The sequence below is a fragment of the Salvia splendens genome, chromosome 16 (genome assembly GCF_004379255.2).
Source record: "Salvia splendens isolate huo1 chromosome 16, SspV2, whole genome shotgun sequence".
Lineage (NCBI taxonomy): Eukaryota > Viridiplantae > Streptophyta > Magnoliopsida > Lamiales > Lamiaceae > Salvia > Salvia splendens.
Window position 1 is genome coordinate 11581861 of NC_056047.1, and position 24190 is coordinate 11606050.

The following is a 24190-nucleotide window of genomic DNA, read 5'->3' on the forward strand; positions in this document are numbered from 1 at the left end:
CCAATGTAGTTCACATCCTCCATTGGTGGTCCTTGAAGACTTGGGCACTGATCAGTATGATGCCCTCCTTGACACAATCCACATCTCATCACAGTCACAGCTTGGGGTTGAGGAGTCAATTGAAGAGACTTAACTGCCTTTGTCATTGACGACATTTGAGTGCTGATGTCTGCCAGTTGAGCCTCAATTGCGGTCACTCTTTCCGCATCCTTTGTAGCACCAAACGTATCTCCTGCTCTATCAGCTCCTCTCCTTGGATTGTGCCAATTCCTTTGATTGTTGGCCAACCTTTGAAACAAGGCCCTCACCTCATCATGAGTTAGATCATCTAGGTTCCCATTCGAACCTGCAGTCACCAATCCCGTGCCTTCACTGTTGAGTCCCTTGTAGAACTTCAAAAGGTCATGCCCCGAAGCTAGTCCGTGACTTGGGCATTTCCTTATCAACTCCGTGAATCTCTTCCATGCCTCCGCGAAGGACTCATCATACTTCTGTCGGAATGAGGTGATCTCCTCTCTCAACTTCTCAATCTTCATTGGAGAGTTGTATTCCACAAGAAACAACGACTTCAACTCTTGGAATGTTGCTATGTTGTAGCCCGGTAATGAGTCATACCACGCTCTTGCCTTCTCCCTCAATGAGAATGGAAATAAGGCCCTCTTAATCCGATGATGCTCCACATTTGGAGGTCTATGAGAATTTGTCAGCTCGTAGAAGGCATTCAAATGGCTCACCGGATCTTCATCATCCCGTCCATGAAAAAGATTTCCCCCATTCACCAAACTGATGTAGTGAGGTGGAATGTTGACGTTGTCATTTGCGTAGGCACACTCCCCTGGGTACTCAATTCCCGATCTCAGAGTGTCGCCAAACCTCACCACGGGTGGTGGAATCTCATTGTTATCTGCCATTGATTCACCGTCTGAATCCTGATCCCTTTCTTCACCAAAGAGTCGGTTACTCCTGAATGGACTCGAATAGTCCGGGAAGATCTCAAACTCTGACCCTCTAACCTTACTTCTTCTTTGATAACAGAGTAGTCCAAACGGTGGTGTACCCCGTGATCGCGTGTGCATTCACTTTTTTTTATTTTTTTTTTACCTACACAACAGAAAATACACCAAGCACAAGCACAATATAATTCCTATTACCGAAAGCGAGACCTCTCGACAACTTCGGGGTAAGTACTATAAAAAGTGTGTGCTTAAGTGAAAAACTAAACTACCTAAACTAAGAGTTAGAAAGATGTCACCTTGAAAATATACTCCTTCGTCTTCAAGTCCAGACGTGGTAGATGGCTATCACCTCCGAAGAAAACGAAATGAGTACCTACAAAAATAAAAAGAAAGATCAAATAAAACACAAGTAAACAAACTAGAAGTTAAACAATCTATTGCCTTCCCCGGCAACGGCGCCAAAACTTGATGTGTAATTTTAGGTTTATTACAAAAAGATAATATAGCACTCAAGTTCAATTAATTAACCCAAATATTACCACTTCGCTGCAAGATTACAACTTCGTGTGTAGTAATTTAAGGTGTCGATCCACAGGGAAGGAAAGATTATTTAACTCTAAAACAAAGGAAAGACATACTAAAAGGTATTTTGATTTGAAGATTTTGTTTTCAATATTAAGCTAAAACAATTAAAAGGAATAAAACGAGTAAGACGAATTAAGAGAAGAACTTGTTACTCCAAACATTCACGGATAAAACGGTGATTTATTCTAATAGCCAACTCTATCTTATGAAGTACGGGACTTTAATATCAATTCACGATGCTAGCACTAAACATGCTCGACATACAATAGTTTAAGAATAGTTGAACACATATTCAATAAACCAATCTTCATTAATCTAAGAATCCTACGGATGCGCGAGAATCAAAGATCAATTACTATAAGCTCATGAAATCCATTACCAAATTATCATTTGAACAAATCTAATTGATAATTCATTACCACAATGATCCAACTTATTCAAAGTTAAAGAGACATTCAAATAAGCACAAAGATCTACTACGATTGGTGCACCAAAAGTAATAGATTCAAACACTAAACTTGTGGTAAAGACGATCATAAGATAAAGAAGAATATAGCATAAATCACATGAACAAATTATCCAATTACATGTTTGGAGCAACAATGAGGTTTCTAGCCAAGCATAGTCAAACTAGGAGCAATAGAAAATTGAAGAAAAACCCTTTTAACCATGGAACTTTGAAGAAAATAGCAGCTTTGACTTGTACTTTTATTTTTCTGTCAATTTCCTTTCACTATATACTCCAAGTCTTCAAAATTACTCCACGTATTGTCCCTACCAATTACACCAATTCAATCCCTCAATTATTGATGAATGGCCTTGCTATCCAGATACGTCTTCCTCCAAATCTCCACTAAATTCAATTTCTCAATTTTGATCAATGGAAAAAATGCTCTCCAGATCCGTCTCTCCCCCCTTTTGCTCTCTGTCTTTTCTCCCTTTTTAATTCTTCAAACCGCCGAGAAACTGTCAATTGCAGTTGAGAATGAACTACCCGGCCGGGTTGAATTTTACAACTACAAAATCACCCGGCCGGGTGACTGAAATTCGACCCTTCCTGGACTCGCGCTGCTTACAAGATCTCACCCGGCCGGGTGGAATTTTAACTCCACAAAATCACCCGGCCGGTCTTCACACAGCTCATCGCAACCGGTTGCCAGCTTCGTCGGACTTCTAACTTGGAGGTTCGCTGATGCTGTTCGGGCTTTTGGGCGAGCACTGCCGGCGGTTCGCCAGCTTCGTCGTGCCTCCAACCTTGCGGCGCGCTGCTGCTGTTCTGGAATCACCTTTGCTCACCGGCTGAATGGTGGCTCTGTTTGGGAATCTGCCGTGAGTTTCCAGCTGCTGAAACGGAGAGCTTGGAGAGCGTGGTGGGATGGGTTTCTCCTCTTTGTTCTACACTCTCTGTGGGAAAGGACTTGTAGATCTGCTCAATTTTCTTTATTGGTTCACATCCTACATGGAAAATATTGTACCTTTGCAAGCTTGGAAGAATGCTAAAACCACTCAAAATTAAGACAATAAGTGTCAACATTTGTTTTGCATCAAGCAACAACGCGAAATGAGTAACGCGGGTGGTAGTAGTGGTGGTAGTGGTGGGATGCTGAGGAGTACGAACAGCAAATGAACGAAGAGTTAGAGGCCTATACGTTCTACGAGATAAACCGGTTGATACAAAGGGTCTTGCAGCCGGCGGTACCACGACCTCCACTCGTTGTCCACCGATGAGCAGTGATTGATAGAGATCACGCATTTGGTGTGCTCCAGTCTCGATGGGCGGCAATTAGGGGTCCAACGCTTTTGTGGCATGTCGACTGCATTGCTGATATAATGTACGTCTGTATTATCCTGCACAACATGATTGTCGAAGATGAAGGTGTACAACTGACTAGTTGAGCCAATGACGATGCTAATGAAGTGGATGCTCATATTCGACTCCAAAAGGATTTAATGTAAGAGTTGTGGGCGCGGAGGACTGCACGTCGTTAGATTTTTTTAATTAATGTAATTTTTTTAATTAATGTACTTTTTTTAAAATTTAAATATTATTATTGAATTTTCCCTTATCTGTGTCGTAAATTTAACTCCGTATTTTGTGTGATTGTTAATTATTTATTTTTTCTAATTTTGTTTATTGTGGCTAGCCTATACAGTTGTTTGTCCTGATGATGTAGTAGGAGGAGTTTTAGTCATGATGATGTCGCATGTGGAGTTTGTGGCTAGCCATACCTATTACTAATGTGGATGCTCTTATCTTTATGAGCAAAATGCGCCACCGGGATCTCGATATAGAGAGGATGGGGCAGAAACGTGAAGGCGGTGGGGTCGCCAGCTCATGGAGGGCGTTTTCTGGCCACTCTCCGGCGCTGTCGGCCGACCCCACCTAGATCCGCCGCTACGGAGAGGTACGTCCACGACCTCCTAAACCTCTTCAACATTTCGCCGCCGACTTACTCCGCCTTCGCCCTCACCTTCGCCCGAAGGTCCGCAAGACACGCTCGTGGCGCGTAGCCCTCAAATGCCTCGTCATCCACCGCCTCCTCCGCTCCCTCCCCGATGACCGCCCCCTCAAGGCAGAGCTCCTCCGGGGCCGCACCACGGGAGGCCTCTCCCTCTACCCTTGCACTTTCCGAAACCGCACCTCCAACGAGTACACCTTAAATCCTACGCTACGCTACTCGACGAAGCGCTAGATCTAGACTCACGCGCATTCATTTCTACCAATGGAGACGATGCGGATAAATTGACGAGCACGATTGAAGTTATGCCTCAGGTTCAGAATCTGATCGATCGCGGTCGGCGATGAAGCACGTGATTCGCGACAGTATCTGGCGGTACGAAGCGTTCGCGGCGGAGATCGTAAAGGTTCTGGAGAATCTGAACCGGATGCCCTACTGGAGCTGTGTGGCGGCGATCGAGATCTGCAGGAAGGCGGCCGTGCTGGCGGAGGAGCTCTCGAGATTCCATGATTGGTGCAAGGGGATGGGATACTGTGGGTCGTATGAGTATCCTTACATTGATCGGATTCCGGCGATCCAGATCCGCGAACTCGAGGATTTTCTCGATGGGATGTGGCAGTTGACGGATCCGTCGTCAGGCGGCGGCGAAGGGGAAGAGGTGGAGCCATTGATGAAGTGGGGAGATGATCAGGAGATTGGCGAAGGGTGGGAGGAGCTTCTCGAAGCTTCCATTGATAGTAGCAACGCGTGTTGGGGGCAGAAGGAAATTTACAATCCATATGGTTTTCAAACTCCGAATCCATTTAATATGATGAATTATGTATCATGCCCCAATACGCCATTGCAGAACCACCACCTTTGGCTTGAGGAAGCTCATCATGCCTACATTACTTGCCCTTGATTTCTTTATTTTTCTATTCTACAAATATAATACTCCATTTGTAGAATTCAAACTCCATTGGATATCTTATACCATTAATGATTCTACTGACGTTTGCATTCATAAACTTTTGATGTTTTATTTATAACACACTAGCGATAATCATTTTAAACTGTCACGCAAAAACTGTAGCATTGTGATGGTCAAATTGTAGTACATTTTCTAAAATGTGATTTAGTAGGGGCAAATTTACAGCCACATTCCATTGTTTACATTATCCTAGCATACAATATACACAGTATTAAGCTTTTGATGAGAATTTCATCTCTATAATAATACTACAATATCCCAACAATCTGATCCATCCATATTTTGATCCATTGAGGTCTGGCTGCTATATGTGTGGGCAACGTTTTTAAACTTAAAGAGACAGGATATATTGTTGTACTCCTCTCCGCCTGAATAATCATTACAAGTGAATAAAGCAAAAATGTTACATCCACAAATTCGACACTATCCATATGGAACTAGCATGGAAATGTACATAGTACATGGTGTTTTGGGGGGACGATTAAATTTAAGCCCATAAAACTAGGAAGTACTTTTCCCAGAAATAATCAACAGAAAAAAACTAGGCAGCCATTGCCAGGATGCAGAAACATACACTAAGGGTCATTTTTCCCCCTTCCAATTGGCAAGCTTCAATTCCTGAATTTGATTGATTTACTTGCGATGCCGCCTCTTTGGTTCAGCTCTCTGTCTCTTGTCATCTTCCCACTCTCTGTCATACATTCTGAAATCCAAAGTTAAGGCTGCAAAAATTAACTTTGAAATGCACGATCTAAAAATATGTAGGAGTATATTTTTCAACATGTGCCGCAGGTTTAAAATAAGGATACGGATCAGCATCACGGCGGGTTTTGTTGGCTGCTTCTTTGCTGTGGACCCGTAAGCCGGGCTCCTCAACATAACTTGGGCGTTGCACTATCGCCCCCTTGCGGTCAACCCTGTCTCTTACATCATGAGTCTGCGGTAAACTTACTGGCACGGGAGCAGGTGAGGGTGCGGATGGTAAATACTCTCCAGGTTCTGATGTCATATGCTCCCTTTTGAGTTTCCGTCTCTTAGTAGCATTTAAATCGACTTCTTCCTTGTTGGCATTTGATTTCTCCCTCTCCCTCTCATCCATCTACATTCATATCACTATTATGAGAAAAAACGTGTAATCTAAAACATATTAGAAACCTAGAGATTACTATGGTTCATATTTAATCTAAAATACTTCTTAAGGTAAGTAGGGGTCAGATCAGAACCAGGATCGGAGACTATGTTGGAGAATAAAGAAGAATGACATTTTCATGTACCTTGATTGATGCTGCATCACGCTCATCGCGCTTTCTATCTCGAAATTCATCATCTCGTCTCCGCTTTGTGTCATCCTGTAATACTGAAGCATTCTCTTCAGATCTTCTCTTTTCCCTCTCATCATGCCGAGGTGAAAGCTTTTGTGTATGTCTGGCATTTCCAAATCGCCTATCAGTATCATCATCTCTCCTGCTACTGGCACTAACAGATTGGGGGATCACATGAGGTGGCAGAGGTGGAGGTGGAGGCAAATTCTGCCCATGAAATTTTTCATCTCCGTGAGATTTCTCAACAGATGCATCATTATACCTTACTTTGCCTCTGTCATCTTTATTCCTATCATCTTTGGCCAGTCTATCAAAGTTCCTGTCCGCACCCCTTTCTTGTACTCTTTCAACTGAACGCTCTCTTCCATGCCTTTCCAGTGACCTGTCTCTTAATTTTTCAGATAAAAAATCATCGCCGCGTGACTTGTCAGGGCGTTCTACTCTTTCCCGATGATCCCTATCATATCTTTCACTGCTCTTTTCTTTTGATTTGTCCACTGCCCTATCTGTAACCCTGCTACTGACCTGTTCATCAGAGCCTGATTTCTCAGATGCTGCCATGTGAATTTTATCTGTAGCTCGCAAATCATTTGACCTCTCCCTTTCAGATAATCGAACCTCACCACTGTCCGTCTCTCTTGAATCAACGTCGCTCTTGCGGCGTTTATTTAGTCGGTCAAGGTCTTCAGCAGGACTGGTTCTTTTTTGAGATTTTTCAGTAGACTTAGAAGTTGCAATAAGATTCTCATGCCTAGGAGAATGTGTAGACCTAGAAGATGATTGTTTCACATCAGAGTATTCCATCCCATCATCTTTCCCCCCATGAATCTTTGAATCAGAAGATTTTGAATTTGTGACCTCCACTTTTGTTTCAGAATGAAAGTCTGAAGATCTAGTGGATGAGTTAGTCACTTTAGCTGAAGCAGTAGTGGAAGCATTTCCTGAAATTCCAGAAGAAAGTTTAGCACTTCAATTAGTCAACTATCTAGGGATAAGTAGATATATGTAGAACTAGAGAACACGAATTTAGTTCACTAAGCGATTTTAGTTGACTATAATTTATTTAGTTCACTATAATGGCGTTTTGGTTCACTTCGTGTTTTCAAATTCGTGTGGTGAACAAAAACGCCTTTATAGTGAACTAACTCTTATAGTGAACTAAATTTGTGTTCTCTAGTTATGCATTTAAGTAGTGGTTGCCCTATATCACTACTCTGTATATATATACACATATATCACTAGAGGATGAACCTGAAGCTCGGCCAATGTTTTTTATTGGTTTATCATCTTCTTTAGCAGGATCTGTCTTCGCCGGCTTAGCAAGGGATCCAGCTGTTGAAGACCTTTTCACCACAGGCCTTGTCTGTAACCATAAGTAATATTTAAACAGCATATAAGTAGTACAAGTAGTATGTAGATATCACAAAATAATGAAAGGGAAAATGTCAAGGCATAGAGCTCTAGAAGTTCTCTGGTCTGTACCTCAGGCTCTTTAGCTTTTGAGTTCTCTTCCGATTGTCTGTTTGCTGATTCATCTACCTGTTTTAGATTGTCAACTGAGAATGCAAATCAGTTGACAGCAGAAAACATTGATCAGACACATTATGATCCCAGACTTTCAGCTTTCAATTAAGCTGGCTTGGATTTCAGCAAGTCAATTTTATCTTTCTACATTACCATCTGTTCTTCTAGAATCTCTGCCGTGATTCCCAGAATCCGAAAGCAAGTTTACCGCAGAAACAGTTCTGCCCCCCATTTGATCGGCCTGTGAAACAGCCCCATTTTGCAGGGTGTTAGCATTAGATGACAATGACCTGGAAGCAGGGGCTGGAGCAGCCTTTATATCTAGATAACCCATGCCAAATTCCTCATCTGTAACCCATGAAGGCTGCCAACAGAGAGAAATATAGAGATTAAGATTACTCATATATTTAATTAGTAAAGAAACAAATTGCTAATAATATCCGCAATGCTGGTACTCTGGAATACTGCTAGGTCACAATGATGTAAAGCAATCTCAAACCAAAATTTAACTAATCAAGCAAGCACATATCCCAGTTTTATAGCAATTACACAAGCAAAACCAACCATAGAATATTCGATCTCTTAGTTGGCTTGGTCAACTTTAATAACAAAATAAAAGTATTTCACAGTTTACCTTTCTAGCAGCCAATGCTGCACCAACACCTGTTGCTAAAACTTTAAGATCCTCTCTTTCATCACTTTTTATTTTGGCCACCTGTGCAAAATAAAAGGAGATTGTTCTTAGCCTGACTCGTGCAAATCTAGTAACATTAGGGAAAAAAAACAATAGTTTACCCGCTTTTCAAGATTGATGCCAGTCTTACGAGTAACAGGAAAAACACTTGATATTTTAGTTAGCATAATGAGGGCATTCCGTATTTCCATATACTCAGTTGATTCCAAGCACTGAATGAGTAGCTTAGTGATCCGTTGGCTCCATTTCCAATGTACCTTCAAGCAAGAATATACTGAATATAGTAGAAGAGGAAAAAGAAACTGAATATTTATGACAACACCAATATAATCTCATTATCCACTGTAAAAGACAAAAGCGATTGTTGGGGTTCAGATCTATAAAAGGCAAGCTGATATGATGGTGGTATATGGCTACATGCACATTCTCAAGCCGTGTAAAAGTAAGTAGTACATGGTACTCAGATATTAGTCAATTGACTGAATATCAGCCAGTTAACACTGAGTGGACAGTGATTGACAACAACATGATTCAGAGGGCAAGGTGGCATGCAAAGTGAGACCAACTTCAAGACTCAATAGAAAATTTTCAGTTATCCACCGATTTACCTTGATAAATTGACCATAGGTGACACGCTGGCTGTTCGGATATCTATAATAGACAGCAAATCCTGGCATATTTCCACACTCCCTCTCATATATTGATTCATCACTCTGCAGATAAAGTTCTAATTAATAAATGGGCATTCAAGCATTCAAAAGACGCAAAATATCAAAACTTTGCTAGTGGGATACAACAATAAACCCTGACCTTCCAATGATAAGCAGTTTTCAGTGTCTCAAATAAGAACCTCCCAAGTCGACCCACTTCATACTCAGTACAGCAGCATATCATCGGTTGTAATGTTTTGCATATCAAAACATCGATGTGATTTACAGTGTTGAAGAACGGGGTTCCTAAGGAATGAAGTGTATTAACAAAATTGGCGCAGTATACAGCATCTGGCATACTGAACGTGCAGCGAGGAAATATACAACGCTGCAGAAATTCCATGTTGATTTTTAAGGTATCTGGGCATGAACTCAGCCATGTATCCTTTTCATGAGCAAGTCGATGTCGTACAGACTCGACATGTTCTTCATGCTTCTGAAGTTCTGTAGTTAATCGATCAAGAGACTCTTGAATTCTTTCCTTATCTTTTTTCCTCTTAGCAATTGCAGAACTAGAATTATCAGAAAGTTCTTCAAGAGCTTTAAGAGATCCATGCAGCTTTGCAATTTCAGATTCATAACGACTTTTCGGTACGTGGAGATCATACAATGTAAGACCCCAGAAAGTAGCATACAAATCGGGAGACAAGCTATTCCATGCATTTGGAGGCAGCATTGTCTTTACAGTGTCAAGAAGATTGAGCCATCTGCAAAAGATAACCTATTAATTTCAGCTGCTGTTATAGTGTTAACTATATTAACATACAAATGACATCAGCAATTGAAGTAAAAGTAAAAATCAGAAGATAAGAGATAGCCAGAATGGTTACGAGATAGGTTTGCGAGCAGATCCAAGATCCAGAGCCAACGTAGAAAATAAATCTGAACCTTCAGACTCCTTGTCAGTACTCGCAGAGTCCTCTGTTTCCTTACTCACTAAAGGCCAGAAGGAACTGGAACTATTCTGACACTTGAAGAGTCTCATCACTGGCCGATAAATCAAAAAGGCGACCTATATTATACAGAAAGGAACAACAATGCTTTAAGAACTAGATTCATACTTGAGCAATTTGGTAAGCATTAAAACTTGCACAACTTAAATAGCTTCACACAAATTAAAAATTAAATAAAGAGACCTCGGGATCAAGATGATATTGATGCACAAGTTCATCAAGAGTGGGAATTAGTAAAGCATAACTTGACGTAGGAGTCACCGCACTACACAGAAATTCCACATACTGCAGAAGTGTCCCATGGGATCTATCAAACTGTTCACAGACCATTTTTATATAAGGCACATCTGCTTTAATAACAACCCTGGAAAACAATTACACAGCATTAGAAATTTATTACATAACTGAGAGTCTGAGACCACTCATTGGCAATCAATGTAAATCTGTAAAAATGCCGGCAATAGTCAGTTCATCTCGTGAATATGGTAACAAGATCTAGAGAGCTTACACAGAACGATGCTGAGCTATCAGCAGCAAAAGGGGAATGGCCAATTTAGGTTCTTCCTTTGCGAATAAAGAATCTCTGAGTCTGTTTGTGGACTTCATTAGCGCCTGTAACCATAGGGGAAGACCTCTTAAAGTCTATAAATTTAAATTTCAATATGCACAATCATTTAGAGGGGTAGACTACTTCACAATTCAAGTACTCAAAACATCATACAAAGCCAATATAGAAAGGAATATAAGTACAAATGTTGTCGTGGATAGGTAGGATAATGATTACTGTCAAGTACCAAATGAGTAAATTCAAAAATGCGCTACAGTACGTTTTGAGTCGGTATGTTGAAAAAGTACCTTGTTATTCCTTGTCATGCCAAATGATGTTGCCTGATAACGGAGTGTGTCACTTCCAGCCATCGCATCTAATTGATCCTCTGTCATGTTTTCTGTGTATTGGACATTAGCCATCTGTTGGATTAGTTCCTGTAAACAATCCATCAAAACACATATGCAGATGTTTAGTAACATGTATGAGATGAGAAACACAATATACTTTAGCAATAAACATGTACTGACAAAAATCAGGAAATTTAAACCTGCAGTAGGACAAGCTCAATCCCATTGCCTCTTTTCAACTGATTGACAAGATATTGGAAAAGGCCCCTGAGCTCCATCGACGGATACTTTTTACACCTAACATAAAATAAGGAACCTTACCATATGCCAGGTCTTACATCTAAAGCGAACAGAAAAACTCAAAAATAATAATCAAGTAACAGTCAACTCAAAATATATGGGCACAGCAATAGGATTTATAAAAGTTGACAAACTACTACAATAACCCATGATTCAAGGAAGTTAGAACCCAGGTTATCCTTTTATTTCATATAAAATATAGTAACTGTTCAAACATTGTCGTTATGATTTACATAGCACCACAGCCAAACCAGCTCTGTATCTAAGAAAAGACTTTGCATAAGATCATTCAGAACTTAAAGCTTAGAGAAACAAAGTTCAAAGTTCCAGTCTCTTCAACAAAATTTTATTCTTAAACAAACAATTAAAGATAATTACAATGGGGACAGTAGCTAAACCAAACGGCAAGGTTTGTGAGCAAAACTAGCAATTTAACATCAATCTTTAATATTAATCTTTTGTGTATAACATTCATTTTTTGAACACTAATATCAGCATGCAAAGTGCAAACAGCCTATAGTCTACGACTCTACAGTAAAGATATAGTTTTCAGGATCACTTATAGTAATTAATTTCATTAGTGCATAACAAAGATTTTCACTTATCCTGGTCCTAGGTAGAATCAACTTTGGATGGGCACATATGATCCATATCACCTCAGAAAAGGCTGATTCAGGTACAGCCTTTACAAGTTTCCAGCATAAATAACACAGGCTAGCAACCAACTCAAGCTAAAAGAAACAGTAACAAAATTGAAAGTGCAAGCAGAAAAGATGAGCAATAGTTTGCAAAGAAATCCCAGTGGTGAACTCCGTCTACAACATGAAAATTTATATTGACCCACACTCGTCAACAATGGATAACATGAAAAATAGTTTTGTAGTGATATCACATCATCGACACCAAAAAATATCATACTTCAACTATGAACAGACTAATTCAATGAGACGCTACACATCTATTACCATACCGCCCTTCCACCAACGTCAAACAAGCAAGAGAACCCCAACGATTGTAAAGATTATTACTAGTATTCTTCAATATGGAGTCATGGACACTAAAAAGAACTGCCTAGTGCTACAATTGTAGGTTACTTGATACTAAAATAATAATTTCAAGCATTTTTCATCTTAGAACCAATAAGACAATAGTCACTCTAATCACAGTGCAAGCACCGTAACAGGAAGATGGAGCATAGAAACACAAACTGGTAATCAAATCAAGAATTTGTTTAATTAATATTATATGGCAATATAATATTGTATGCAATGTGTATCCAACATCAATATGTTCGTAAATCTTACAACTTACTAGCCTTGACTGACATCAAACTCATGTTTCTGTCAAATGCCTCTCAATCATACATTCATTTGGACATTGAAACTTCAGAGCTTTTGTAGATGATGCACGAGAAAAACAAGAGTGCCCCTTCTTCAAAGCATCAATAGCAGAAAGAAAACTTATTTGATCTTCCCAATTAACCCCAATATTAATCGCTAGAAGGATGAAGTGCTAAAAGAGTATGCTTGCCAACAGAACTCCAATACATTCCTCTCATTCACAGGATTGCATACGCTAAAAAATACCAATAATGCCACCTTGAGGGGTTAAACAGAAGAGCAGCAGTTCTTGGTCATTCTTTGTCCAAGTGCATCTCTTAGTAGAGCTCATGGATGATTTACAGAACATAGTAGAGAAGCCAACCTAAAGTAATGCACATTTTTGATGCCATGTCCACGGCAATAAGCAACCAAAACATAAGAGGGGTAGTAAATCACTTGGAATATTGATCGTCTCCAACACATACCAATCTTAACTCCATCTTATAATTGGGTCTTATGATAACCAAAAAAGTAAGAGATGCAATAGAGTATGGCCATCAGTGTTACACCACCCCCAAAAAGTTAGTTACTTCTTCAGTACCCAACATACTCCATTTGTTTTGACTATCACTCATGTTGGCAAAACAGATACGTCTAATGAACTCGAGAATATCTTAGCAAAGACAATAACCACCCCATTTTCAAACTAACAGTCCAGATTATGATCAACTTTGTTCACCTAAGAGGTCAAACAGATCTTACTCTCCACCAGCAATGAGCTAATAGCTAGAGCCCTCTGATGTTAATGAAGTAAAAATACCAATATGACAAAATCTAGCCAACGCCAGCAAATCTGTTCCAAAATAAAATGGCAATCTTCCACTAGCCAAAGTAGCTAGCCCATCCAATCTCCTCAGGACAATAGTTGGGTACCAAGAGAGAATACAGAAACAGGCTTCATTACCCCAAATTAAACAAACATTCCTTGTCTAGAGATCAGATTTATTTTGATCGTTGCGAGTGCAAAACAGGAAGGTAAACTGTTCAGCCAATCAACATTCAATCTGCCAGGTCCACCACATCTCCAGCTCCCACTAACCACCATCTCCAGAAAATAATCAGCAACCCGCAAACTGGGCAGCGCATTAGCTGGGGGAAAATATGAAGTAGAAAACTACAAATTTTTTTAATTTAAAGCAACCACTTCACAGAGAAAACTAGTATATATTCACCAAACAAACCATTTGGATTCATGTAAAGACAATACGCATCAAATAAAGAATTTCAAAGATCACATACTCGATAAGGAAGAAGACAAATCAGCAGTATATCATAAACATATAAGAAGCAAGTCAAAGCTATATAGTGGTGAAAAGGATTCATACAAGTGACCCCAAAATGACGCTAGCGATTGGAGCCAATCCGACAAATTGAGGCCATCATCTTTTAGCTTTTCACGTCCACCTTGAGCCAAGCGTTCAATCACAACATACTCCAATATATCATACTCGAGCTGTTAAGAAAGCAGAAAGCATTAAAAAATCAAACGATGAGGGTGTGCAAACTAAATCAGATTGTACACTGAAAATCTTGATGATATAGCAAATTCTTCCAATACACGAGAAAAGAACTAGAGCAGCTGCTTCATGAAAATGTGCATCTCATGCACTATTTTGTGGGAAAGATACAAACTTTGAAAAGAATGTCCTTCGAGTCATAAAAATATAGCTCTAAGTCTTTAATACTATTACTACAAAGGAAGTTACAAAACCAATTTGATGAACTCCGCACCTCACAGCACAAAAAGTGAGCAAAAGTGAGCAGAAATTATCTGATTTAATAGACTTTGCATGTCATAGCACAAAGATAATAAGCAAACCAAATAAAATATCCTTCGGGAATTATTAGTAACACCCTTCACCCAACCCCCAACCCCATACACCCACACATACAACCCACATGTACATATGTCCTCGTAGGGGGGGAAGGAAGTCAGGATACGGGTGTTCTGATCATCTAATACCAAAATACCAATGGTGTTTGAGTGTTTCTTTGCTACCATTATGAAAACACACACTGAACCCACGAGATTGTGATATCCAATGTTCTCGAATGCATAAGAAATGCTGAATTAAAATTTTCCTAACTTAGAACATACAATTTTGTTTTAGTACTAAAAAACAGCTAGGGAAACTAGAAAGCCAAAAAACTACCTGCATACTCATATTCTTTATTAGAAACGAATACTTTGGTGAATAAGTTGCCAAAAAACAAATAAGAATATAAGATGAAGAGAGAGAAGAATAAAGTCATAGATAATATACCTGAGTCAAGTACTTGAATGCATCGACAACTGGAGTGATCATATCCCTGTAAGCCTCTATCTGCGCATTAGAGGAGTCAAATACTCATACTCATTTACTTAGCTAAATTCTAAGTATTAACTGAACTAATCTACTGAGCTACATATATTACCTGATGAACAATTGTTCGAAGAACTGTCATTGGATTGGCATGAGCCAATTTAGCAACCATTCTTCCAAGCTGCTTAAGATTTTCCTTGGCAAGGCGTTTTAAAATTCTTCGAGTATCCAACTACAGAAGATGACCATTATACTACGCAGCACTAAATGAATGAGACAAAGCAATATAAGCAAATAATTTGTACCCTTGCAGTTTGCCTGGCTGCCAAAATCATGGGAAATCGTTCATCATCCTTTTCCCATTCGCCATATAAACGATAGCGCACCTAATGGAAAAAAAAATAAGACCATAACTCAGCTAAACCGATTCTAAATTGGAAGATCGAAACATAGGATTTGTTTTAAACAGTAACCTCGTAAGGAAGGAGACTTAAAAGTTCCCATATCTCCTGACCAACTGCAGGATTTGCAGGTATCAACTGCAGAGAAGGAAGCAGGCACATTCCAAGTGCTTCATCGATTTTCAATCTTGCATCCTTCAGGTGAAGGCGAGGATTTTGAATTCTCTCGGTAACAGAATGAGAACCAAATGCCCCATCACCATCATTAACAAGATCCAGTGCACACATGTAATAACCTCTGAGCACTCTGGTTATCTGCACAAGGTACAGAGACCAGGAAAGAGAACTTAAGAAAATGAAAAGGCAACAGCAAGTACGAGAATGCCAGGATCAGGCTGACAGACCTTCTGCAGTAACAAAGCATCACGGTAGAGATAGGGTCCAGCAGAAGCAAGCATTTCAAATAGTTCTTTTGGCAAATTGATGAATGATCTATTTGAACTTCCGAGATTCGAATCAGCACTAGAAGCAGAAGAAGTACCAGCGGTTGAAAGTTGTGTTTGACATACTAGTTTGTAAGCTCGTAATATTGTTTTTTCAATGAGTCTGGACAAAAAGACAAAAGAAGTAACATTAGAATTTCATGCTAGAGGAAATGACGTAGCATTTTCATATTTAATGATGAAACCTCACTGCACAAAATATGATCCCTTACCTAAATAATCCACGGCTAATTTGTACATACTCCATGGGATTGAGGAGGGAAAGGCGCTCCAACAGTTGATGAGCATGAAACCTGATACACCAAATGCAAAGAGTAAGTCACACCATATGTTGGTTCTTAATGGAAAAGATCTGCTATCCCTATTGGCTTAAATAGATGCTTAAGGCATAAATAGAGACTATGAGGAAATGAAAGTGGAGGTGGGGGACAGAGATTTTAGCACAAGAGTATTTCAACCTGGAAAATTCTAGACCGAAGGATTAACAACTATATAAAGCAATGTATGAATCTACACCTAATGGGTCAAAATCAATGAGACTATTCTTGAGATTATCCAGGATATTACATGGAATTTCAGCTGATACATCACCATGGCACTGACCATCTTTAGGTGCAACTGATACAACTGTGATATGAACCTCCAACACTGATTACCTTTTGCATTATTTATGTGGTCATTCTTATTATTGCGCCTCCATCTGATTTGGTTTAATTTTATCACTGACGATGACTAATTTACAATCCATAAACGGATTACACAGAAAAGCTTGTCAGTAGACAACCTTTTGCTTATTGGTGCCCAAGGGAATCAATGTTCCAAAAATATGCTTCCCAATTGAACCAAAGATCTACATTCTGGAAAGTTTCCAGGTTTTCAACTGTAAATAGCTAAAGGACTTCAGCAATGTGTACATGCAAGTTGAGGACATACCATTACCAACAATTACACATATTACATGCCTTACCAGTACTCCCAACAAATAGCTCACGTCCAGTAAGGCATAAGACCAACACCAATAAAAACATAGAAATACAGCAAAATCCACCAAAAGGAAACATCATATAACTGAAATTTTTCTGATAAGAACACGATAAAGCAAAAAAGATTGAAAGAGAGGAGGGATTAGAGCAGATGCTGGCTAAGAATCAAGAAAATTTCCAAGTAACTTAAATTAGATAGTTTCAGTTACCAGTCGTCCACAGCAAGGAAGCCCATCAGTAAGCCTAGAGGTTGATTATTAGCAAGATCTGGTGATCTTTCACCAACAGCCATTGTTTCCAAATCAAGAGCAGTAAAAAGATCTACAGTTACATCTCCTTGTTTCTCGTCATCCATGAGATCCTTTCCGGTGGCAGCTAGATTAATTTTCCCAATTTTATTGGCCTATTCACCCCAGAGGAACAACAGACAATTAGGTGCAATATTTAGAAAACGGTTAAGTAGAGAAAGAAAGCAAAAAAGTGTACAGAAGTAAATGGTAAGAGGTCACAACAAATAAACAAAGTGATCATGCTTTCAAAATGAGAAAGTGATGCCAATCAGGATAAAGAGTGATCCGTTGATGTCTGAGTAATGAAACCCAATATAAATGAAAAAGCATCTAACGCGTGACAATCAATAAGGGTGTCACAGAAAAATGGAATGACTTATGAAATTAGAAAGAAGTACATTCTGCAAATAACAAAGTCACCAAGTAAAGGTTTCAACTACCTCATCAAGCCTCTTAGCTGAAAAGGCAGTATACTGCTCAAATGCATCTTCATCTTTTGGAAGTAAATGTGGATATCTGAAGACGTACAAATTAAACGTGAGAGCTGTCTGAAAGTAACAATAAGAATTCTTGACAGATTTGTTAGCGTAACAGGATAAAGGCCCAAGGTGATTCATGAAAGATGAAGTCACAAAAGAAAAATGATTGGATTTTAGCATAAGAGAAAAATGGAATCAAGAGAGAGAAGGTAGTGAACTGATCAAAACAAGATATGGTAGAAAAGTCCTGGCAGCAAGGTCAAAGCATAGAGAAAAGTTTTGAAAGCCTCTTCACATTATTAGACATGTCCATCACAGAATACGAATGCATTAACCTCAGCATCCTGCTAATCTTTCTCATGTGGCATATGTCAACAGACGCAACACTTAATACATAAATGATATATATACATACAAGAAATGTTATGTTACATACCTTATGTGAGCATCATTCGCAAACATTGTCATTTAGTCTACGCTAGCATTAGTTATTTTTTTATATACATTTAGTGTGAGTCTAATACCTTAGATATTTTTATTGACATAATTAATTATAAAAATTGCATAAATTCAAAGTTTGATTTGTTCTTTTATTCATTTATGTAATTTATAGAATTAATTAATGATGTAAATAATAAATTTCGGGGTGTTGGAATCAAACTAAATATATAAACCTAAACAAATAATGTTAGTGTGGACTAAACGAGAACGGTGTTCATTGTTAAAAACATATATTTCAAGACATGACATGTAGCCCACACAAGACATTTAGCAAAACAAATAATGCTAACATAAGAATTTCTCACACGAATAGATATGGATACGATTGACACCAAAATTAAAAACCACCATATCGTTTTATTTATGCAGCTTCTGAGTTTTTAGTGAATAGGGAGTAGGGACAAGGAGATGTGTGTGTTTATGAAACTTGATAGCATACTATCTGATCAAAGTGCATTAGAACCAGATTATAACATAAAGAAGATGTTCAGAGTATTCACTCACATGCTATCAACATCAATGAACTCTTTCTTCACCATCAAAGCTGTTAGCTGATAAAGCCCAGTTGGTACAGGAGTGTTGACTTCATTGCGCTGAAAATACTGGAACTTGAATCCAAGAATTTGTGAAGCATGGGACTGCATAAAATAGAATAAAAACCCCAATCACACCCTCGATATAGTCCCAAAAAGCATAGAGATACACTTAAGGTCTGTGTGAAAACAAAAGAAAGATTGTGAAAAGTGAAAAATCATTGCTAGAATACCTTGGGAAATATCGGAATCAGGTCCAAGAAAACACTGTTATCAAGCTGAAGCTCAAAACATTCCAACACCTTCAAATAAAATGTCCAGCGGTAAGAAATGAACAAATAGAAAAATACATACAAAAAATTAGCATAACAGGCATCCAACTTACAATATCAAAAACGCGGTTAGGGTCCAGATCAAAGTGGCCGATTAAAGACTGCAATAATTCAGAAATCAAATATCAGAAATAAGAAATAAAGATTGCAATAATTCAGAAATCAAATATCAGAAATAAGAAATCAACATTACATAAAAGTACAGATAAAACACAGAATTTCCATAACCTTAATTATGCCAACTGTTGCAGCTGATTGATTTTCAGTCGATACTTCAGGAACTTGACAGAGGAGGGTGACCTGAAAGACACCAGCGATGTAATAATTGACCAAGGGGAAAAAATTAATCATCAACCAATGTTTACGGAGCATAAACCAAGTTCAATCCCCTCACTCAAAGAATTCTGAAACTGGAGAGACTGCAATCATGGATATTTGTAGAAATAAGTGATTTTGTTTAACTCTTTTGGGTTGGAAATAATATGTGATTGTTAATCAAACATCTTTCATATTACTGTTCGACAGAGAGACAAAAGAAAAACAGACAAGGTCCAGTTAAACAATTTATTTCATTTCTTTAGTACAAACCAACTGAAAGTTTACAGCAAAAGATGAGATATCTATTTTAAAACCAGCACAGACCAGTGAAATATATTCCACCTAAATAACCTATCCTGGCCAACAAAATTTGTAAATAAAAACAAAATTATCCCTCCAAGAGAAAATTCCAAGACAAAAAATTGACCTCTGAAGATTGATAGTATACAACGTTCACCAGGGAAAAAAGATCCTCGCTACAACAGCCAATTCAGTCAAATTATTTCTGAGCCCTTATCAAGACATCAAGGCTTCTGTTAAAAGAAACAAATTCCCATACTTTGTTTTAGCACACAAATGAACAAGATCTAGATGAACTTTTTAACACAAGTCACATAGTAGTTATAGATTCACCAAGTTGAGAGCATGAAATTGCTGACAAAAAAAGCCCATGAGTTAATTAACCATAAAAACTCAAATTCTGCGGAAAGCAGTAGCGTAAAAGTTACCAGTTTGGCGTAGCCTTCACTTTCTTCACGAAGCAAGTTAAATTTAGTTTGTTGATAAAGAAGTCGCGTGTTGACGCGGACCTGAAATCAGAAATTGTACTTTTAAGAACAAATAGGACCATATGCTCAGCTGTAGACATGCATTGTTACAAACTTTCTAGTATGTGCAACTGAAGCTCTAAGTACCTCCTTCGACTTCAAATCTGCAGCCTTTATTTTAATCATTTCACACTCCCACAAAAAGTCTTCCTACAATATATGTGCAAAAGAACTGTCAGCTGTTCTGCCTCTATGAATCATTTTTCCTCTCAATATATGAAAAAAAAAACAGCAGCTCAAACTAAATATTCTCACATCACAACGCTCCTGGAAAAATCTCAATGGAACCAGCGCAGAGTCCACCAGCCATTTTGCCTAAATTGAAAGGAAAAAAATTAGAAGGGTCAAAATCATAAGAAAGTGCCAACAGTTAGAAAATAAATGAAGGCATACTTTCGAAGGAATAATTTCTGAAAGCCCTAGCAGTTCATAGAGAAATTAACTACCACCATATCAATTCATAGTTACATTAATATTTCAGTAGAGAGATATTACTCAAAGGTACTAAGGTAATAAAGCATGTGAACTCAAGATAGGGCAAGTTTGCAATTTGTTATACCTTCTCATTCTTAGTAACTCACAGCCTATATTAATTTCTGTTGCACGACATAGATAAAATCCATACATCAGAACCATTTTTTACAACTAGTTGCTATTACAGGTTAGAATTGCAGAATGCAGCCCAACATATTGCAAGTCACTGGATCCTAGTTCCTGATGAGATATTTTTATCCTTAACATTAATTAGATTATTTATCTGTTAAACAAAAATGCTATCCATGGTATTCATCTAAGATGTGCCACATTAAAAACATAGTTGTTAGATTACATTTGTATAAATGTTATTTCTTGTAGAGCAAGTATGCACTTTCCTAGTTAAGACAGGACTCTGTTGTGTGGGTAGGTGCTTTGATTACTAAATGGGTACACATAAAATGTCCCCAATATTATGTTTCTACTCGTATATTCTGATTCAACAATAGTGAATTCCTGTAGTTCTAGAATCGCAGGGAACATGTTTTATTTCTTTTGTGGGGAGGGGTCATTGCTTCATTTTAAGGATAATAATTGGAGAAACATGTATTGTAAATTCAAAATAAGATGATCACGAACTCTTACCAGTTTGATAAGACGGGAGCGATATTCGCCAGGCATGGTGAGCTGGAAGAAATTAGAAATGCATTAGATCGAGTTGAATATAAAAATGTAATTTCGTATGCACACAGATGTTATCAGATTCTATCATACAATCACAATTATAAATACATAGAAGCATATCAGATTCTATCATACAATCACAATTATAAATGCATAGAAGCAGCCAAACTCATAACAGCAAATTCAATTTTAATGCATGTGAATAAATACATGAGAACAGTAACATCTGCTGGAACAGTCAACAAATTCAGTCAGTTATTCGCAATCTCTCCAAGTATTCATTCACTTGATCAGAGGTTTAGCCGAATAGAATTTTGATGATTATGCAGAATCCATCCTCTCTTTTCTAGTGACAATCAAATAAACAGTCAACACATTCAACCAGTTATTCGCTATCCCTCCAAGGACTAATTCACTTGATCAGAGGTTTAACCAAATAGATTTTTGATGATTATGCAGAATTCATCCTCTCTTTCCAGTGACAATCAAATCAACAGTCAATACATTCAATCAGTTATTCGCTATCTCTCCTAGGAAGGATTCATTAACTTGATCAGAGGTTTAGCCGAATAGAATTTTGATGATTATGCAGAATTCATACTATCTTTTCCAGTGACAATCAAACCAACATTGAGAATTAATCACTACACAGGTCTTGTACCTCATATTCTTAATAAATATGGTCAGTTTCAATATGATGGCTTGATCAGGGATAGCTAGGCAGAAGGATGTAGAAGAGTAAATTAAGAGTGACATTCTGTTGACTGTTATAAACTATGCCATACCAAATCCAATAAGACACTTCTTGGGATATATGACTGTGAATTCAGATTCTATTTTGGCATACTAAATTACACAGGTTCTATATCTTGCATCATGTTATCACTGACATGTTATCTGCATCTCAGTTATCCAATAAATGTTCAATGAGTGTGTTAAAAGAACTAACATCTTGAGCCATCTGGGAAACAATATCAGCAAAATATGATCCCACATCCCCTTCCAGATCACTATCTGAAAATTCCACTGCCTCCAACGCCACTTTACATTTCTGATACGGTAGGTCCCCTCGGACCTAGCCAAAAACAAAGCGAACATTCATTAGGGAAAAAAAACAGAATTTACTGAATCCAGCAGGCAGTAGAAACCCAGCAAGAAAACCTTTCCAGGAATTTAATCCCCCAAAAGAAAGGGTTGAGGGTACTCAAATACCCAACCTAGGAAAGCAAAGCACCGATAGTTGCAAAAAATCCACCTCCCCCCACCCCAAGTCTCCCACGAGCAAGCACACTCCTCCCCAAACTACTACCGGGATAAACAACTCGGGTGCAGAAAAACAGGGAGGAAACAACTAATAGTACCATGGTGTAGCATAGTTCGTAGAGAAATCGGAGAATAAGAGCTGGAGAATCAAATTTGAAATCTGAATTCGGATTCTTCAATTCTCTAACGGCGTCCTCCGTCACATGTACACACTCCAGCGGCGGCAGAGACATTGTTTCAGCTTTCAGTATGAGTAATCAAGCTGCTGGGTTTGAAATGAATTGCCGCAAACCGGAATCAGATCGGTAAACCACGGCAGAGTGGCGGAAATGTTGTTTCCGAGCTTCTCATTAGCCGATGATCGAAGAGGACTTCTTATTCTTAGGGTTTCAGGCGAATTTCTTCGCGTAAAAGGGTTTGGGATTTGGGGATTTTGGTGTCTATTATTCTCTTTGTTTTTATTGTTTAACTATACTACTTCGTCTCTGCCTTAAAATGCTTACTAGTTACTCGTGTTATCACCCGTGCATAGGCTAAAATAATTTTCCCGTAAAAATGTGAAACAATATTATTATGTGGGCTTTAAAAATCAGATATGTATATACTCCTTCATAGATGTCACATTTGGATAATGACATAAAATTTTAGAATATGTATTTTATGTATTAAAAATATTTTATGTTAATATAGAGGGAAACTTTTTTCCAAATAAAATGTGACATCATTTGTGATACTACAACTTACTCTCTCCGTCCGCCATTAGGAGTCTCATTTCTTGGCGACACGGGTTTTAAGAATTGTTAAGAAAAGTTGGTGGAAAAAAAGTTAGTGGAAAAGGGATCTCACTTATATATATTAGTTTTAAATGAAATATGCGTGGAATGTGTCAATGGAATGTGGGGGACCCTATTACCATTTATGGTAAAAGTGGAACGGGACTCCTATTCACGGACGGAGGGAGTAGAAAAGAAAGTGAGACATCTATTATGGGACAAAGGGGTCCGAGTCTAAGAAACTGTTAGAGCATCTCCAAGGGAAATGGTAAATGAAAATGTAAAGGGAAATAACTACCATGTTTACTTTTTCTTCAAAAAAATTCATGCTCCAATGGAATGGGTATGTGAGGAGGTATTATACCTTCTTTTATTTTGAGAAGGTATCTTTACCTCTTCTTGGTAGAAAGGGTAAAATGTTAGTTATTTTTATTTGCCTTTTTAATTTACTTTATTTCCTTGGAGTACATTACTTTTTAAGAATGTATAATTACCTTTTTGAGAAGGTAAATGAGAAATATACCTTCTCAATTTATCTTTCTCCCTTGAAGATGTTCTTATTAAAAGATAAAATGTGACGTCTTATCAAACAACTAAAAATATAAATTTATTTAAATTAAAAATTAAAATAACATAACCACATATGTTGATTGAAACATCTAATATACGAATATTATTAATTATTGAAAATTTAACATGAATACACAAATTTTTAATAACATTATCACTATTAATATTAATTACAATAAAACAAATTATTTGCACCCCTGTGCA

General features: G+C 38.1%; 1 protein-coding gene and 1 non-coding gene across 2 annotated transcripts; one reads left to right on the forward strand and one right to left on the reverse strand.

Moving 5' to 3' along the window:
* The first annotated feature begins 417 nt into the window (after positions 1 to 417).
* LOC121773102 lies at positions 418 to 524 on the forward strand. The gene has a single exon (XR_006044675.1). It is a non-coding gene; the product is annotated as a small nucleolar RNA R71 (small nucleolar RNA).
* A 4793-nt stretch (positions 525 to 5317) lies between these two features.
* LOC121771835 (THO complex subunit 2-like) lies at positions 5318 to 23106 on the reverse strand. Its single transcript, XM_042168725.1, has 34 exons — positions 22742 to 23106; positions 22330 to 22455; positions 21342 to 21383; positions 20478 to 20537; positions 20310 to 20372; positions 20124 to 20204; positions 19306 to 19377; positions 19131 to 19178; positions 18979 to 19047; positions 18717 to 18850; positions 17673 to 17748; positions 17152 to 17345; positions 16172 to 16252; positions 15861 to 16062; positions 15529 to 15771; positions 15361 to 15441; positions 15168 to 15287; positions 15017 to 15076; positions 14078 to 14205; positions 11271 to 11367; positions 11029 to 11157; positions 10682 to 10785; positions 10357 to 10537; positions 10051 to 10232; positions 9321 to 9927; positions 9119 to 9223; positions 8612 to 8767; positions 8451 to 8531; positions 7970 to 8180; positions 7775 to 7848; positions 7544 to 7655; positions 6245 to 7233; positions 5780 to 6069; positions 5318 to 5673 (listed from the first exon to the last, which is right to left on the reverse strand). The coding sequence occupies exons 1-34, from the start codon at positions 22874 to 22876 to the stop codon at positions 5604 to 5606; spliced, it is 5403 nt and encodes a 1800-aa protein (XP_042024659.1). The 5' UTR covers positions 22877 to 23106; the 3' UTR covers positions 5318 to 5603.
* Positions 23107 to 24190: the final 1084 nt, after the last annotated feature.

What these genes read in the sequence shown, in the direction of transcription:
- LOC121771835 (XM_042168725.1), bottom strand. Translation starts at nt 22,876, where the DNA reads ATGTCTCTGCCGCCGCTGGAGTGTGTACATGTGACGGAGGACGCCGTT. An exon ending in GTGAAGGCTACGCCAAACTG is followed by an intron (nt 19,378 to 20,123) that starts GTAACTTTTACG and finishes GGTGTCTTTCAG; the next exon opens with GTCACCCTCCTCTGTCAAGT. An exon ending in GCGTCATTTTGGGGTCACTT is followed by an intron (nt 11,368 to 14,077) that starts GTATGAATCCTT and finishes ATTTTATGTTAG; the next exon opens with GTGTAAAAAGTATCCGTCGA.